The sequence below is a fragment of the Dipodomys spectabilis genome, unplaced genomic scaffold (assembly GCF_019054845.1).
Source record: "Dipodomys spectabilis isolate Male_0828 unplaced genomic scaffold, ASM1905484v1 ptg000108l, whole genome shotgun sequence".
Lineage (NCBI taxonomy): Eukaryota > Metazoa > Chordata > Mammalia > Rodentia > Heteromyidae > Dipodomys > Dipodomys spectabilis.
In genome coordinates this window covers 19848822-19868351 of record NW_024870785.1, presented here as the reverse complement: position 1 = coordinate 19868351, position 19530 = coordinate 19848822, and the positions used below count along the sequence as shown (strand labels likewise).

Genomic DNA, 19530 nt, shown 5'->3' with positions numbered 1-19530 from the left:
TAAAAATTACTTCTGGAATAGAGAGTGCTATAAAACCTGATTTTGATATAGATGTCGATTAAAAATGATTAAAATACACTAAGAGTTGTGTCCTTTATTCTTGGAAATCATCTCACTGTTAGAGATTCCTGGTGTTAAACATTTATAGCTGAGCTATAATTTCAAGAATGTAACTTCATTTACTTTTATTGAAAATTTAAATAGAAGAGATTAAATACTAGTCTATTTGGTGACTTGATACTTGATTCTTGCATGCAATCTGTCTTTACTTGCAAAACAGATGTTCTCTTCTTCTAATGTTTCAATAGCCAAAACAGATTTTCTTTTAAAGAAATCTATTAACCCAATGTCCTGTGTGTTTTAGAAAGAAATCAGTTCTTAATTGCAAGATAAGAAATTGTTTTTCAACACAGCTGTTTTGCCAAGATGTGTTTAGTTTTCCTTGGAGTTCTTTCTTCCTCCTATATTTTTTATTCATTCTGTTTTATTAGATCATTCTTGATTTGAATATTGTGGCAGTAATACAGATTTCTAGGAGTGCTATCAGTGCAAATGATGGTATTCTGATTATTTTTCACTCTTTTGCACACAGGCAGTCTTTACATTTTATATGATCAACCCATTAAAATGCCACTGTGAAATCTACCTTGTATAACTAATAAATGCTAATGTTAAAAAAGTCCTAGCCAGGTGCCAGTGGCTCACGCCTGTAATCCTAGCTACTCGTGAGGCTGAGATCTGAGGATCACGGTTCAAAGCCAGCTCATGCAGAAAAGTCTGTGAGACTCTTATCTCCAATAACCAGCAGAAAACCGGAAGTGGTGCTGTGGCTGAAAGTGGTAGAGTGCTAGCCTTGAGCTGAACCGCTAAGGGACAGTGCCCAAACCCAGAGTTCAAGCTCCATGACCAACGCACACACACAAAAAGCCCTAAAGAACAAAGAACAAATTGGGTGCCAGGGGTTCAGGCCTGTAATATTGACTACTCAGGAGGCTGAGATTTGAGAAACACAGTCTGAAGTCATCATAGGTAGCCAAATCTCAGAGAGTCTTTATCTCTGGTTAACCAGTAAAAAGCCCGAAATGGAGGTATGGCTCAAGTGGTAGATTGCCATCCTTGACCAAAAAAACTAAGGGACAATGCCCATGCCTGAATTGAAGCCCCAGAACTGGCACAGAAAAAAAAAAGAGAAAAAGATGCAATATTTTAAAATATATCTACTTAGCTCCTAGTAGGAATTCTTAGTATGATACTAAAACAATTTATTCATGCACTGTAGTGAGCCAACATTTATAACTAGTCTTATAATAAATATATAATGCATTAGTTCTAGTAGAGGTCAAGCCTGAGAAGGAGAGTAATGGAGACTTTATTTTCAATTAAACACCAAAAAAGGTGGAAGTGGAGTTGTGGCTCAAGAGGTAGAGTACTTACAGGGACAGCACCCAGATCCTGATTTCAAACTCCATTACCCCAATTCAAGTCCCCCCCCACCCCCCCATACACATTAAAAAAAGTCTCTTGGATTTGTTTGCTGGGGTGGCTTCCAACCTCAATCCTTAGAACCTGTGTCCAGGAGTAGAACAGCAGGACCACATGGTAGTTGTATTTTTAGGTTCTTGATAAACTTTCATTCTGATTTACTTCATACCTGGAACTAATTTACATTCCACCAACAGTGTATACCCTGACACCTTGCTGACATTTCTTAATGGTGGCTATTCTGTCTGGATAAGATGGAATCTTACTCAATATAGCTTTGATTTGCATTTTCTCTGTGGCTAAAGATGTTGAACACTATTTCATGTATATAGTGGCCATTTGTATGTCTTTTGAAAACGTTTTATTTGCCCATTTATTCATTAGGTTATTTGCTTATTTAGTGTTTAATATTCTAGGTCTTTGTATATTCTGGCTATTGAGCCTTTATTCAATAAATAGTTGGCAAAGCTTTGCTCCCATTCTGTAGGCTGCCTTTTATGACTCTTGATAATTGTTTCCTTGATATAGAGGTTTTTAATCTGAAGCATTTGTTAGTTTTGAGCTTGTTCTCTGAACTGTTGTGTTCTTATTCAGAAAATCCCTGCCTATGCCTATATCTTGAAGTGTTTTTGCTTAGTAGTCTGATTTAACATTGATACCTGTGATCCATTTGGAATTGGTTTTTATTATATAGGCTTAGAGGGATTCAGTTTCTACACATGGAATTTTTCTAGCACCATTTGAAAGTGGCTATATTGTCTTAAACATAATTTTTGGCATTTTTATCAAGAGTCATAATGGCTGTACATGTATGCACTTATTTCTAGGCCTGTTATTCTATTCCATTTGCGCTCCTCTCCCTCTCCCCTACCCCTCCTTCTTCCTTTCCCTTTCCCTCTCCTTTTCCCTCTCCCTTTCCCTTTCCTCTTTTGGGGCTTGACCTCAGGGCCTGGGGCTCTTTTGCTAAAGGCTAGTACTCTACAACTTGGATCCAGAGCTCTACTTCCAGTTTTCTGGTGGTTAATTGGAGTTAAAAGTCTCACAAACTTTCCCTCCTGGGCTGGTTTTGAACCTTAATCCTCAGATTTCAGCCTCTTGAGTAGCTAGGATTATAGATGTGAACTACTAGTGCCCGGCTGTGTATATATTTTTTGTGTGCCAAACACCATGCCATTTTTGATACTGTGGTTCTGTAATGTAATTTGAAGTTAGGAATTGTGATACTTCCCACCATTGACTCTTCTCTCTCTCTCTTTTCACTGGCCTTACTCTTCTTGCTAGACATGTGCTCTAGCACTTGAGTTGTGCCAGAACCTCTTTTGCTTTAATTATTTTCAAATAGGATCTCTTCTAGCCAATAATTCTCATAGTTAAATTTCCAGAATATCTAGGACAACAGGTATGAAACCATCCCATCCAATTTTTTATTGGTTGAGGTAAGGTCTCCAAAATTATTCTCCTGAAGTGACCTCAAATTTCAATCCCCTTGATCTCTACCTTTAGATTAGCCAGAATTTTAGGATTGAGCTACAGTGCCCGGCAAGCATTTTGCTCTTTTTACTCAGGATTACTTTGGCTGTTCTGAGTCTTTTGTTATATAAATTTCAGGATTTTTTTTTTTTTGGTTCTATGAAATTTCTTTTGGTATTATCATTTTCTAGTGTCTTTTTCTATTTCTTTTCTCAGTGTTGTAGTTTTTTATTGTAGAGGTCTTTGACCTCTTCATTTAAGTGCTCTCTAGTGTTTTTTCCCCTTGAAGCTATAATTGCAAATGGATTATTTTCCTGATTTCTTTCTCAGCTTGTTCATTGTTAATATAAAGAAAAGGTACCGATTTTTTTTTTAATTTAATTTTATTTTATTTGAGAACATACTGTACAGAGGGGTTACAATTACATGGACAGGATAATGCATACATTTCTTACCAAGCATTGCAGCCTCCTCCTTTGTTTACCCTTCACCTCCCTTCCCAGCCTCCCCCCTTCCTCCCACCCAATCCGATTTTTTTTTGTTTGTTGATTTTCATATTCTAATACTTTGTTGAAAATTTTATCATTTCTAAGAGCTTTCTGGTTGAGACTTTGGCTCTTTTAAGTACAAGATCATATCATCTACAAATAGGAATATTGTGACATCCTTTCACATTAATATACCTTTGTTTCTTTTGCCTTCCTGTTCTAGCTAAAAATTCAAGCATTATATAATTGAATGGACAGAGAGAATGATCAGTGACCCATTGATCACTCAAATGATCCTTTTCTCATTCCTAGTTATAGAGGAAATACTTTGTTTTTCATTTTTGACATTGTTGATTATAGGTTTACTGTATATAACTTTCCGTATATAGACATATGGTCCTTCTGAGTTTCTTCAGGAGTTGCATCATGAAAGAATACTGAGTTTTATCAAAGATTTTTTTCTTTTCCTTTTTTTCTTTTTTTTTTTATTGTGAAAATACTGTACAGAGGGGTTACAATTACATGGGCAAGATAATGAGTACATTTCTTATCAAGCATTGTAGCCTCCTCCTTTGTTTCCCCTTCCCATCCCTTCCCATCCTCCCTGCTTCCCCTCCCCCCCCACCAAAGTTGTAAAGTTCGTTTTAGACATAATGACTTGTACATTTCATTGTTGCAATGGGTCCACCTGTATCCCTATTTAAACTATTTGTTTTTCCCCTTCCCCTCCATAAATTATACTGACATCAAATACAGTGAAAGCAGGGGTTATAATGTGGGGGAGGGACATACAAAGCAACAAAGAAATTATCTTATAAATGTGTTAGAAACAATTGCATGAAAAAAAACATTTGAATACATATCTTAGGGTTCATTTCCCTAACATCAACTTATCTGACCTTTTCTGCTTGACTCAGACATATACTAGATAAAGATTTTTTTTGGAGGGGGAGTCCGGTCGTGGGGCCTGAACTCTGGGCCTGGGCGCTGTCCCTCAGCTCTTCAGCTCAAGGCTAGCACTCTACCACTTGAGCCACATTGCCACCTCTGGCTTTTTTTCTTTTTGCTTATGTGGTGCTGGGGAATCGAACCCAGGGCCTCATGCATGCAAGGCAAGCGCTCTACCACTGAGCCATCTTTCCAGCCCTATCAAAGATTTTTTGCATTGATTACAATGATCCTGTGATTTTTATTGATGATTTTATGTACCATATTACATTTATTCATTTGCATAAGTTGAACCATCCTTGCACCCTTGAAATAAAACTACTTTGATCATGTTATATGATCTTTGTATTGAATTTTATTTGCATGTATTTCATTGAAACTTTTTTTATCTGTGTTCAAAAGGAAACTGATCTATGGTTTTCATTTTGTTACACATTATTTGGTTTTAGATTGAGTTATAATATTCCTTCCCTTTTTGTTTTGTGGGTAATTTGTGGAGCTGTGGTACTCTTTGAAAGTTTGGTAGAATTTAGCCAAGAATCCATCCAGTCCTGAACTCCTCTTTGTTAAGAGACTACTGCAAACTCAGTACTCATTATAGATCTGTGTAAGTAGTTTATAACCTCTTGGTCCAATTTTAGTATGTCCTATGTGTCTAGAAATTTATCCATTTCTACTAGATTTGCAGCTTATTGGAATATAAGCTTTCAGAATATTCTGTTGATCCTCTGAATTTCAAGGGTAGTAGTTGTAATATTCCTCTTTTCATCTCTAAATTTTAATTTATTTGAGTTTTCTATCTCTTTGGGTTAGTTTGGTTAACAGTTTGTCAGTCTTAGTTATCTTTTCAAAGAGAACAATTCTTTGTTTCATTGATTCTTTGTTTTGTTATTTTACTCTCCATTTCACTAACTTTTGCTCTTTTTTTCCATCTTCTGGTTTTGATTATGATTTATTCTTGGTTTTGTAAGAGTTAAAGGTGCATCATTAGGTTGATTTTAAAATGTAGACATTTTGCATCACCACATAGCTCTTGTAAGTTTATTTTTATTTTCATTTTCATATAAAAATTCTTAAATTTCCTCCTTTTTTGTGTATATGCACAAGTATTGGGGATTAAACTCAAGGCCTGGCCACTATCCCTTAGTTTTTTGTTCAAGGCTGAAAGTACTATCATTTGAGCCTTAGGTCTACTTCTGGCTTTCTGATGGTTAATTTCAGATAAGAGTCCCATAGACTTTTCTGGCTGGGTTGGCTTCAAACCACTATCTTCAGATCTCAGCCTCCTGCGAGGTATGATTTTTTTTTTCAGTACCTTATTGATCATTCAAAAATGTATTCAATCTCCATGTGTTTGTAGTTTTTTTTTGCTTTGATATCTAATTTTATTCTATTATCTGATATACAAGAAGTGATTACAGTTTTCTGGTATTTGTTAAGACTTTGTTTATGGCCTAAATTATGATTATTTTGGAAAAAGTTCCATGAGCTGCTGAGAATGTGTTTTATTCATATGTTGCATGGAATATTGTGTAGATGTCTGTTTAGTACATTCGCCCTGGTTTTAGTTTATACTCAAGTTTCTCTTGGTTATTTGATCTATTATTTGATGAAAGTGAGGTGTTGAAGTTACCCATTTAGATATATATATATTTTTTTTGGGGGGGGGAGGTCTGGTCGTGGCCTGAACTCTGGGCCTGGGTGCTATTCCTCAGCTCTTCAGCTCAAGGCTAGCGCTCTACCACTTGAGCCACAGCGCCACTTCCGGCTTTTTTTTCCTGCTTATGTGGTGCTGAGGAATCGAACCCAGGGCCTCATGCATGCAAGGCAAGTGCTCTACCACTGAGCCACCTTCCCAACCCCCCACTTATATTTTATCTGAACTTTTATACATTCCTTTATAGCATTCTTTTGTGAAAATGAATATACCAATGTATGTGTATACACACACACATACATACATATACCTTTATTCATATGAAGTGACCTTTTTTCTTCTGGTTTAGGTTGAAGTCTACTTTGTTAGACTTGAGTATAGCTATTCTTGCTTGCTTTCAGATTCCATTTGTATAGTATATTGTTTTCCATCATTCTACTTTCACTTTATATGTGTCTTTGCCTATAAGATGTATCTCTGTGGATCAAAAATATTTGGATCTTGTTTTTAAGTATAACAATCTGGATCTTTTATGTTTACTTATTATTTATTTAACTTTTTGTGTGCTGGTCCTGTGGCCTGGATCCAGAGCCTGGACACTGTCCCTAAGCTTTGGTGCTCAAGGCTAGTGTTCTACCAGCTGATCCACAGCTCTACTTCCAGCTTTAGGTGGTTAATTGGAGGTAAGAGTTTCACAAACTTTCCTTCCCAGAGCTTCCTATGAACCTCGATGCTCAGATCTCAGCCTTCTGAGTAGCTAGAATTCTAGCTACAGGTATGAATCATTGGTTCCAATCTTTTAATTAGACAGTTAAGATCATTGACAATTTGAGTTATTGTACAAATATGTTTGCTGATTCCTGTTACCTCATTGGCTTTTTTCCTCCTGGTTTAATGAGTACTATTAGTTCTTCTCTTTTTTTGTTTTTTTCTTCTTAGGGGTTTGCTAATTTACTGAATTGAGTGTATTCAACTCTTTACTACATAATTTTAAATCTGTTCCTTTTCAGAAATGTATTCTTTCCTGATTCTCTTACTTGTGACTGTCGTCTTCATCTGTATGTAGGTGTACATATGTTCAGTAGTGCTCACTTTAGTTGTGATGAATTGCTTACTTGTCTTTTTCTTGGAAGGTCCTTTTTTTGCTATTAATTTTAAAAGATAATGGGAAATAGTAATAGTGGCTGGTGGTTACTAACTTTCAAAGTTTGAAATATACCATTTCACACTTTCCTGACTTTCAGGGTTTTTGCTGAGGTCTGATGTAATTCTAATGGGTTTGTAAGTTCATGTTTTATTTTGTAGCTTCCAGTGTTCTTTCTGTGTTCAGTAGTTCTTAGAATTTTGATTATAAAGTGATGTGGACAGGTTCTATTCTGATCATGTCTATTTAGGGTTCTATATGTTCTTGGACGTATTTGAATGTCCATATTTTACCGAAAATTTGGGAAATTTTCTGTGATAATTTCCTTGAAGACATTTTCTTTAGTTTGTGTTTCAGTTCCTTCTCCCACTCCATGGATGCTTAAATTTGGGTATTGATCAATATTGTCCCAACGTCCTTGAAAATTGTAACCATGCTTGTTTATTGCTGTCAGAATATAATATTTCCTCAGGTTTATCTTCAGTCTCTGATAGTCTTTTTTCCTTTTTATCTAAGTTTATCGGTGATGCTTTTCATTGTGGTTATTGGATTTATTGACTTTTTCACTTTCAAGATTTGTGTGGGAGTTTTCTCCCAGAATCTCAGTATCCTTGTTGAACTACTCATCCATTTTTGCTACTTTCTCATCCATATCTTAAATTATCTTCCTTACATCATTCAACTATTTATTTTATTTTTTTAATTTGTATTTGAAAAGGCTAAAAACAGAGGACTTATAGTTACATAAGTCAGGCAAAGAATACATTTCCTTCTGGATGATGTCAGTTGTTTATTTTAATCCTCTTTGAGGTCATTGATAATTTTTTATATTAGTAAGTTTTTTTAATTGTGAAAATGTCATTGATAATTTTTATGTTTGGGGTGTGTGTGTGTGTGTGTGTGTGTGTGTGTGTGTGTGTGTGTGTGTGCGCACGCGCACGTGCGTGCGCGCGCGCTGGTCCTGGGGCTTGATCTTGGAGCTAGGCGCTATTCTCAAGCTTTCTTTACTCAAGGCTATTGCTACTTCTTGAACCACAACTTCATTGCTGGAATTTTGCTGATTAATTGGAGATAAGAGTCTTGTGATCTTTATTGCCTAGCTGGCTTTGAAATGTGATCCTCAGATCTCAGCCCTCTGTATAGTAGCTAAAATCATAGTTATGTGATCAGTGCCCTGCTTCATTGATAATTTTTTTTTTTTTTGTCAGTCCTGGGACTTGAACTCAGGACCTGGGCACTGTCCCTGAGCTTCTTTTGTTCACTGCTAATACTCTTCACTTGAGCCACAGCACCACTTCCAACTTTTTCTATTTATGTGGTAGTGAAGAATTGAACCCAGGGCTTCATGCATGCTAGGCAAACACTCTACCACTAAGCCACATTCCCAGCCCCTTCATTGATTTTTTTTTTTTTTTTTTTTGGTCCAGTCATGGGGCCTGAACTCTGGGCCTGGGCACTGTCCCTCAGCTCTTCAGCTCAAGGCTAGCACTCTACCACTTGAGCCACAGCACCACTTCTGACTTTTTTTTTGCTAAGGAATGGAACCCAGGGCCTCATGCATGCAAGGCAAGCGCTCTACCACTGAGCCACCTTCCCAGCCCCTTTATTGATAATTTTTAAAAGCAGATCTTTATTTCTTTGCCTGGTACTTCAGCCATTTCAGTATTTCTTGATTCATTTAAAGAGTCTTAACTTAGAGAGGAGGCATAATGCCTTTTTTATGTTTATGTTACTAGGTTGTGAGTTGTGCATCTCTTTCAATTTTGTTCATTTGACTTCTTAGCCAGCAGTCTTCTCTTGGTGGCTAAGTTTCCAGTACCACTCATATTGGCGAAAACAACCTTCCATAACAGCAACAACTGTGTGGCTCCACAGTCAACTGAAGGCCACACTAATCAATGATTAATGGTCAGTGTCAGGGCTGCAGTCACTTTAGAAGCTTCCCTCCTTTGCACACCTGGAGCCACTACTATCCCAATGAACTTTGCAGCCCATGGACTGGGCAGCTTTCTTCTTGTTTCATACCTTTTGTCTGTGCACCCAGAGCAACAAATACTGGAGCCTAGAGGTTCCTTTCCATTCCCCACTCTCTCTCCTCCCTCCCCCGTCTGTACATAGAATTAAATTGATAGGTACATGAGATCTAAACTAGGAACTAAACTGGGAAAATATGGTGATGCACCTTCTTGACTCAGTTTTCCAATCCTGCCTCTGTAGTGATCCATGCTGGAAATAGCATGGTCCACTGGACTTAAACTCAGAGTACTTGGTAGCAACCACTCCACAGGCCTGCTGAGACAAACCTTTTTTCTGGACAACGGCTTGGGCTAGATCTGTCAATTCTGCAGTGATTCATAGGTTTGATCCTTTCCAGACCACAGAGTATAAAACCTCAAAACCCCATACTGTTCAGAGCCTGAGCTCCCAATGACAGACTTCTCTGTGGGATCTGATTCTGGCCCTCCCCACAACTGCCTTTGCTGGCTATGTCCCTTTCAACACCCTCAGAGTAGCCCCAGGCAATTGTTGCTTGTTTCCAAGTCCATAGGCCCCATCCCTTTCAAGATGGGGCTTGACTGTAATTCAAAGAGATGTGAGGGGCAATGAAATGATTTCTTTTCCAAAGCTTTCCTATAAAGCAGGAGTCACTGTTGCACCAAATCTCCACACAGATTAAGACTTGTGAGAACTGATGACTTATACTTCAGTTAGGTTCTAGCATGTTGCAAGAGTGGCCTGGCTTATCTTATAGTTGTGACTTATACTCCCTCCATCCCCTTTCTTTTTGGCTTTTAGCTAGCCTGTTGCTCTATTTGTGACTCAAATCTGTACTTCATTGCCCAATACTTCACACTCATTGAGTGCTTGGGAAGCTTCTATTCTGCAGTTTTATCGTGGACTTTGTGGTACTCTATACGTATCTGTTGGACTTGATTGGTTCATAGTGTTTTTCAAGTATTTTATTTCTTTTTTAATCTACTACGTAGATGATCTTGTTTTTGTTTTTTGTTTTGGTAGTACTTGGATTTGAACTCAGGGCTGCACACTTGTTAAGCAATTGGTCTACTACTTAAATCACTACTTAAATCTAGCCCTCTTTGCTTTAGGTTATTTTTCTTATAGGGTGGCACATATATTTCTGGGCTGGCCATGGGCTGTTATCCTTCTATCTGTGTCTCTTCCACAGCTAGGATTATAGGTATGTATCACCACGCAGAGCTTATTTGTTGAGTTTGATTAACTTTTGCCCAGGTTAGACTTGAACTTCAGTCTTCCCAGTCTCTACTTTCCAAATAGCTAGGATTAAAAGCATGAGCCATCATTCCCAGTTGTGTAGTTTTTTTTTTTAACTCATTTTTGAAAGTGGGATATTGAAGTTTTCAACTAATATTTTTTAGTTTTCTCTTCAGTTTTATCAGTTTATGCCTTACAAAATTTGGCTCTCTTGTTACTTACGTATTAACTCTATAATTGTTAAGTCTAAATGATAAAGTGGTTCTTTTATCTTAGAAAATGTCTCTCTTAGCCAGGCACCACTGGTCCAGACATGAGTGGTGCCTGGCTAAGAGAGACATTTTCTAAGATAATCCTAGCTATTCAAAAGGCTGCTATCTGAGAATTGAGGTTCAAAGCCAGTATATGCAGGAAAGTTCGTGAGATTCTCCTTCCAGTTAACTAGGAAAAACATGGTGGCGCTGTGGCCCAGTGGTAGTGCCAGCCTGGAGTAAAAACAATGCAAGTAAGAGCTCCTGAGTTCAAGCCCCAGTACTGGCATGCGTGTGGTGGGTGTGCGCACACACGTGCGGGCGCACACACACACACACACACACACAAATGAAAGGAAGAAAAAGAGGATGCCTTTCTTTGGCTCTAGTAACAATAGTTGTCTAAAGATCTGCTTTGTCTGATGTTGATACTGTTGCTCTAGTTCCTTGTTGATCACTGTGTGTACTTTATAGTATATCCTTACATCTTTTACTTCCAATCTGTTTAGTTCTATGAACCTTAGTCTGTTTTGGCACTTTCTCATTTAATCAGAGTGTGCAAACCATTTAAATTTAATGTAATTACTGGCAAAGTAAGATTTGTATTTCCCATTTTTCTGTAGGTCTTACATCCTCTATGTTCCTATATTCCTTTATATTCCTGTATTTCTATATTCCTCTTTCTTTCATATTAAATAGGTATTTTCTAAAGTATTATTTAAATTCCCATCTGATTCTTTTATTATTTATTTTTTGAGTTGTATCTTTAGTGGGTACCTTATGGATTATAGTTAATATTTTAATTTTTAATTTTTTTATTTTTATTTTTTATTTTTTTTGTGAACACACTGTACAGAGGGATTACAATTACATGGGCAGGATAATGCGTACATTTCTTATCAAGCATTGAAGCCTCCTCCTTTGTTTACCCTTCACATCCCTTCCCAGCCTCCCCCCCCTAATATTTTAATTTCTAACAGTTTAGTTCAGATTAGTAACAACTTTAAAAATGCTCCTCAACTTAGGTTAAGACAATATCCCAGTAAACCTATTGTAAATTGTAAATTGAAAATATCATAAAATACATTTAATAAACGTAACCTATTGACCATGGTAGCTTAGCCAACAGTACACTCTGGATTATTGTTTTGTTTGCCCTTGTGATCAAGGGGCTGATTGGGAGCAGCAGTTCACAGCTGCTGCCCAGCTTAGAAAGAGCTGATCTTGCTACCTATCTCTAGTCTGAGAGGAGATGAAGGCTCAGAGTAGTTGCCACAAAGTGTGACCCCTAAAGAGTGATCCTCTAAATATGTATCATTTTTGTACCATCATGAAATTTAAAAAATGTACATTGAACCATTATGTCAGAAACCATCTTTATAAAAAAACCACCGTGCTCTTATATAGTTCTATTACTTCTCATTTTTTTCTCTTATTCTTATATAAATTACATTTTGTAAATGGTGTATACAATATAGGTATATAATTAATGATTTATGCAGTTGTCTTTTAAATCAGGAGAAAACATTTTAACTCCCATTTATCTTTCTTATAATTTGTATGGAGTTACCTGTACTAATTCAGATTCTGTTTCTTCATATTGATTTGATTACTGTCTTATAAGTTAATCTGATATTTCTTCTGACTGAAGGAGTACAGTTTATATCTCTTCTATGATACATTAGCTAGTGAAAATTTCTTTCAGTTTTTATTTCTCCCTTATTCATTACAGTTTTGCTGGACATAGAATTGTTTAATTTTTTTTTCAGCTATTCAAGTATATCAGTCTATTGCCTCTGATCTTTCTCATTATGTATGTATTGCCATGCTTGATAGTAATCCAATAGGTCTTTTATTCACTTTTCTTTTTTTTTTTTTTTAAATCAGAGTAGGTTTTCAAATGGCTCATCTTCATATCCCTTTATTCTTTTTTCTGCCTTCTCAATATGCTGGTGATCCTCTGAAGTGAAATTTTATTTTTGTTACTATATTTTTCAACTAAAATTTTTCTATTTGATTACATATGATTTTTATCTTTTATTGATAGCTTTGTTAGGAACATTAGCCTCTTACACTTTAGTTCTTTTTTATATTTTTTTATACTTTAGTTCTTTATGCATGGCTTCCTTTAGTTACTATATATACAATATGTAATATATAATAATACAATATATATAATATTATATGCCATAATATTATATGGCTTAAACCATACCAAAAATATTTAAATAGAAAACTTTGCCAGACTGCAACTATCATTTCTTTTCTTTCATTTTGTTTAAATCCTACTTTTGGACAATTTTCTCTCCCATTATCTATTTTATTTTGATCTCACTTTTTTTCTAGTTATTACTGAGCACTTTGAGACACTAGGGATAGAAACGTGAATAAGATTTGATCCTTGTTCCATAAGCTTATATTCAAGAAATGAAGAGAGAAGAAATTTACAGTATAATCTCAGGGATAAAGCAGGACAGAGGATGACTAATACAGCGAGTAATAGATAGGGTGGTTAGGGATGGCCTTTTTGTATAAGTAGCAATATAGTAAAGACTTTAATGTGCATGAAGTAGCTCAGAGAAAGTCATAGGGAAGGAGAGGTAAAAGTACCAGCAAATATAAGTGTTCCAAAATATATGCAAGTTTGACAAAATCAAAAGCCAACAAAAATGCCAATGATGAGATAACATGAGAATGGACAAGAAGCTAGACCATAGTAAGGAGTTTGGATTTTAGTCTGCATTTATTAGGAAGCCCCTGAATTTTTTTTATTTTTAAATAATTTTTATTGAGATTTAGTGATTTCATAAATTTCACAGTTTTGTGAGATAGTGATACTTAAAGCCACAAATACATCTTAACCTTCACAAGGCACTGTTGAAAAGTTTTAAGTAGAAGAGTTTTATGATATGCTTTCTTACTGACTGAAAACCTAAATCCATTTAGTAATATTGTATATACGAGTATTTAGATTACCACTATGGAGGAGGTGTTCCCCCTCACTCAAAACAAAAACGAAACATATTACAGGGAAGAACTTTTTACCTTTTTAACTATTAAAAACTAAAATTTTTGCTTATGGTTTAAAATTTTTCTTATGGTTCCTGATTACAGTTTTGTTGACTTGAATAATAATGGTCATTTTCAGGCAAATGTGGGGACTAATATGACAGTAATGTTGCTCATTCATTTAATACACATCAGTATTTACAATAATGTAACATGGGATTTGGCAGATCTACTAGTAGTCTTCCTCTTGGTCCTTATGGTGTACAGTGGCATGCAGTAAAATGACTGGTCAGGGATGGTATATGCTCTGGGAGCAGAGGGCAGACAGGTCACTGAGAACAAACCCGTGATCTGGAATCATGAGCAAGACATTCAAACAGAGCCTCAGGTGAATTTCTTTTTTTGTTTTTGTTTTTAATTTTTAAATTTAATTTTATTGTCAAGGTGAAGTGCAGAGGGGTTACAGTTACATATGTAACTGTACCTTTTTTGTCAAGCATAGTTTGTTTCTGAATGCTTTGAAGACCAAATCTGAATTGATAATAAATTCTGTCAGTATGTGTCACACTGATAACACCTTGAGGGATAGGTGTTTTTTTTTTTTAATTGATTTTTTTTTTCTTCTTTTTGTGCTGGTCCTGGGGCTTGAACTTAGAGCCTGTGAACTGTCCCTGAACTTAAAAGTCACTTGAGCCACAGCTCCACTTCTAGCTTTTTGCTGGTTTAATTGAAGATAAGAGTCTTCAGGAACTTTCCTTTCTTAGGCTGGCTTCAAACTGATCCTCAGATCTCAGTCTCCTGGATAGCTAGAACTACAGGTGTGAGCCACTGGCATCCAGCTAAGGCTCAGTTTTTAAGCTATAAAAAGAAAGGTATTTACATTTACATTTAGGGGAGTTCAAAGATTCATAGGTTTGAACTCTAGGCCTGAATGCTGTCCCTCAGCTCTTCAGCTCAAGGCTAGCACTCTACCACTTGAGCCACTGTACCACTTCCAGTTTTCTGAGTGGTTTATTGGAGATGAGAGTCTCATGGATTTTCCTGCCTGGGCTGGCTTTGAACTGCGATACTCAGATCTCAGCCTCCTGAGTAGCTAGAATTAGAGGCATGAGCCACTGGCGCCTGGCTAAAGATTCATATCTTTTCTGAGCTCTGCTATCAGCTGATTCATGGCTGACTAACCACACATTTCTCAGTTTCTTCTAGCTGTTAAATAAAGTTATTGGACTAATCAATAATATCCTGTCCAGCATTGCTTGATGAGATGATGATTCTAAGAGGCTTTTTTTAATGTATATTACTATATAGTTGAATGATATGTAGTATCTAGTTATACTTCATCTGGAACAATACCAAATTAAACTAAAACCGTTTTACCTGACATATACAATATAAAAAGAGAAAATCATATTCTCACAATGAATACACAGAGGAAGAGCCCAGTATAATATTCTAGTAGCTTCATTTGTTATAATACATGTCTTTGTCTCTATAGGGGGATCTTTGGATGTATATAGAAAAATTCCAGAGCATGTCCTTGGAAGAATTGCAGTAGCAGTAAGTATATGACTTTTGTAATAGGAAACTTTCATAATTTAATCTTAACCCTATTTTTTTCTTTGTCGGTCATGGGGCTTGACTTCAGCCTGGACGCTGTGCCTCAGCTCTTCAGCTCAAGGCTAGTGCTCTACCACTTGAGCCACAGCGCCACTTACGGTTTTCTGGTGGTTTATTGGAGACACGAGTCTCATGGACTTTTCTGTCTGGGCTGGCTTTGAATGGCGATCCTCAGATCTCAGCCTACTGAATAGCTAGGATTACAGGCATGAGCCACCTGCGCCCAGCTCTTAACCCTATTCTTATTTCTTCAGGATGTTTATCTTTAAACCAAGCTGGCTGTCATGTCTTTCTTACCTTTCTTCTGCTTTCATCTTTTTCTTTTCTTCTTTTCATAAGCTGAGTCTCAACATAGTCACCTGACATCCCTTAGGTTTAGCATTACCATTCTACTATCCTGAGTTTACTGGGATCTTAGTGCTAAGATTGACCAGTAGGATTTCTAGCTTTCCCCAGAAAGAAAATGGTTGGCAACATTTTTCTTTGTGGTTATTGGCATTATGATTAAGAAATAGTTTAAGAATTTAAATGACTAAAACAGTCTACAAAAGAGATTATTTTAAATGTTTTTGTTGTCATTTTGTGCTCTTGGTTTTAAAATTTTTATCAACTCTCTATAGGAATGTACTCCTTTTGTGACTAAAATCCAATCTCCCGTTTTTTGTGTTTTCTATAAGTAGATAAAATATATTAGCTAAATTACTATATAAGTTTCAGATTTAAAATTTGGAATAACATGGGCTAGTGTCTAAGAGAAGTCATTGGGTGGTTAATAGTAAACAATTTCTAAGCCAAAGGTACTCTGATAACTTATGTAGTTTAATGCAGAACAAAGTGATTATATCATGTACCATTTAATTAAATGGCTTATTTTCACATTCATTATACATCAAACTGACAACTCAAATTCTTTAATCCAACATGGACACTTATTTAGTCTTAGTTCATTGTAATTCACAGCTTTCCTTTTTTCTTTCCAATTACTAGTGTGAACTGCCCAGGGTGATTAGAACTTTCTTTTCTGATGCTGTTGCTGCTGAGTAGCTTCTAATCTACATGTGGAGGCAGATTAGTTTAGTTTGAAATTTGAGTACTTAAATCATTTTAGCTGAAAATAAAAATGTTTCATTTCTTCATCTGATCTCAGAGGAATAAATGCTTTGTGGCTTTTGGCAGTTTTGCTTCTAAAGTTTAATAACCTGTATATAAAGGGTGAAAAAAGGCAAGGGTTACAGTTGAGAAAGAAAAAAATATGCTCAAGTTCTATTCTCAGTTACCTATTGAACTTAGCAAAAATGGAAATCTGCCTTCTTCAATAAAGAAGCATGTTCTTCCTAGACTTCATAAATCTTGCCTCCCTCTCACGCAGGGCATCCTGACAAGGCCACTGGGTTTTCAATTCTATTCGAGTTGGAAGACTGTGAAGTGAGTGGAGTCAGCTGGCAAACCCAACCTGCTTTAAATATAGGGCTTGCCTATTCTGTAGTTGAAAATATGACAAAAATTAGGTCAGTGAAAGGCATTAAAAAGAAGTGCCATTCCAAGTCATTGTTTACGTTTGTATATATACATTGGAGTATATACACAATTTAAATTAAGGATTGTTTTTGTTCTTTTTTTCCCCCAAAATGTATCTGATTTCTCCAGCTTTTGTCTTATCAGATAATAGTAAGAATCTTATGGCTGAAGTAGAATGCTTTTCTTCTATTTTGTAAACTCTGCCTATGTCCTAACCTTGCTCAGTGCCTCCATAGCATATTTTTGTGTATAATCTGAACAAGCTTCAAACTTGGATGTTTTTTGTTTTTGTTTTTGTTTTTGTAGCTGGCAAATACAGCCTGGCACAGGGCTTATGCCTGTTGCTGGGAGGATTATATCGTCATAGTAGGACGAGAGAATTGATGGGTTGTAGGTCATGGTTTCTAAAATACACATTCACACAGCTCAATGGAGTCCCTAATATCCTTGGTTATGTCTCCCATAGTGTCCCCAAAATGGCATTACCATCTTCCTCTTGAGTTTCCTCAGTGAGGTAAAAAAAGCAAGTGAATGTTGCTATAGCTCTTGCCAAGTCTAAAGCTATAGAAATTGGAAGGTGGGAAATAGTTGTATGTCATGTGTCAATCACCGTTGAATGCTTGTATACAAACTCACCAGTTCTGTAAAATGTGGATTATTGAACTATATTCTAGTATGCAAAAATGAAGTTCAGAAAAAAGTTTAAATAGCTTGTTTAATCAGTGTTAATTTAAACAGAAGACTGGCCCTTACTCTTTCACTCTAAGAATCTGAGAAAAAATTTAGGGAGGAATAAAAGGGAGAACTGGGTTAAAAACAAAAAAAGAGAAATACGAACAACAATAATGAAGTAACAATTGCTTTAGATGTTTTTTTTCTCTTTTCTTTGAGATGGGATCTTATGTCACTGTTGAGTGCTGTTCTCAAACCCCTGGCTTAAGTAGTCCACATCAGCCTATGAGTACAGTCTTCAGGCATACACCAACCATGCCCAACTTTCAGATTTGTCTTAGAACCATGTTTAGGTTATCTCTTCTCTCCAAGTTAACTTTATTTTACAGGCTCTAATAACCTGGTGTGTAAGACAATTGCATACTTCCAAGGTTCACTGTAGGCTGGACCCCTTTCAGCCTCTATAAGCTGTGCTTCAAATTTTCTCTTGTATGGCAAGAGAAAATTTTTTTCCTTGAAGAAATCCATGTACACTAACTTATTTCTGCCTCTTAAACTTGCTCCTGATTTTTATTCACTATCCATTTGAATCTGGTCTCCTATAAAGAATAACACCCGTCTGCCTTTCCCTAGCACCTAACACATTTTATTTTTCCTCTCATTTCTGAAGAGTGACATTGTGTACTATATTTTGAGTGCTAATGTTGATTGAAGTTGTCCCTGAAAGAATGTGCACTTGACATGTCAAGGAGTGAGTGATTGACAGCAGATATAAGTACTTTTTGTGTCAAGGTTTTGTCAATTCATTGTTGTAAACCAAGCCTACTGAATACCAATAATACTCTAGATTTTCAAAAGGCAGATTTCTGCTTCTCTAGTGTGCAGATGCTGATATGCTTTAAAGAAAAATGAAAATACAGTTTATTTTGACAGAGTATATTATTTTCTTCTTTGAATCTCTTAAGAAAATTTATAATTTTAGCAAATATGATGAAATCAGTACAGTATTTGTTTTGCCTGACAATCTAAATATCTTGGATTGTATATCCCCTTTGGTTTTCCTCCTTTCCTCCCTCCCTCCCCTTGTATGTGTGTGGGTTTTTTGTTTTGTTTTTTTTTTTTACCATTTTCTGTTGAATCAGAGTTAATGATAGACCATCTATAACACAGTTTATTGTATATGACTCAGCTTCTCAGTTGAGATGTTTAACCATATATCCCCTGGACTCAAAAGACCATTGCTTCTCTGCTAAATAAAATGAGCTCCTTGGGGCTGGGAAGGTGGCTCAGTGGTAGAGCGCTTGCCTTACATGCATGAGGCCCTGGGTTCGATTCCTCAGCACCACATAAGCAAAAAGAATCAGCACCACATAAGCAAAAAGAAAAAAGCTGGAAGTGGTGCTGTGGCTCAAGTGGTAGAGCGCTAGCCTTGAGCTGAAGAGCTAAGGGACAGCGCCCAGGCCCAGAGTTCAGGCCCCATGACCAGACCCAAAAAATAAAATAAAATAAAATGAGCTCCTTCTATGACAAAGTTTTTTATTGTTGATGTTATTTTTTTAAATATTTTTGTTTTATTTACTCCTGTTAAAAAATTTTCATTAATATATTTCTAAAATATATGGTAATTTTTTATTGACACAGTAATATGTATTTTAGGATACATCAGGACATATCAATACATGTATACAGTTTATAACGTGTTATTAATATTTTTGTTTTCTTTTTATGTCTTACTGTTCAGAAAGTGTACTTTATTATAATGTTAGTTATTCCAAACTCTGGAAGAAATCATTTGGCACAAACTTTATTCTTTTCTTTTAGATAAACATGTAATAGAATTAATCATTCTATGTTAGCAACTCTTTCAGTACATTCTACTGTGAGAACTTAAAATGGGCTAGCCTCCTCCACTCAGCACTATTATATAAACCACTCAGTCACTTCTCCTTTGGGTAGGTTTTCTTGTCCCCATAGCCCAGACTCATCTAAAACTCTCTGTAATATGAGGTACTTTTAAAAACTTTTAGTAAGTTTGACGTA

At 36.1% G+C, this 19530-nt stretch overlaps 1 protein-coding gene across 2 annotated transcripts in view; it reads left to right on the top strand.

Annotated features, from left to right (window-relative positions):
• The window catches only part of Map2k5 (mitogen-activated protein kinase kinase 5), a 271209-nt gene that overhangs the window by 103569 nt on the left and 148110 nt on the right, over positions 1 to 19530 (top strand). For both annotated transcript variants that reach the window (XM_042687833.1, XM_042687834.1), the window contains one exon: positions 15179 to 15240. In XM_042687833.1, coding sequence (XP_042543767.1) covers positions 15179 to 15240 — 62 coding nt within the window. The remainder of the gene's footprint in view (positions 1 to 15178; positions 15241 to 19530) is intronic.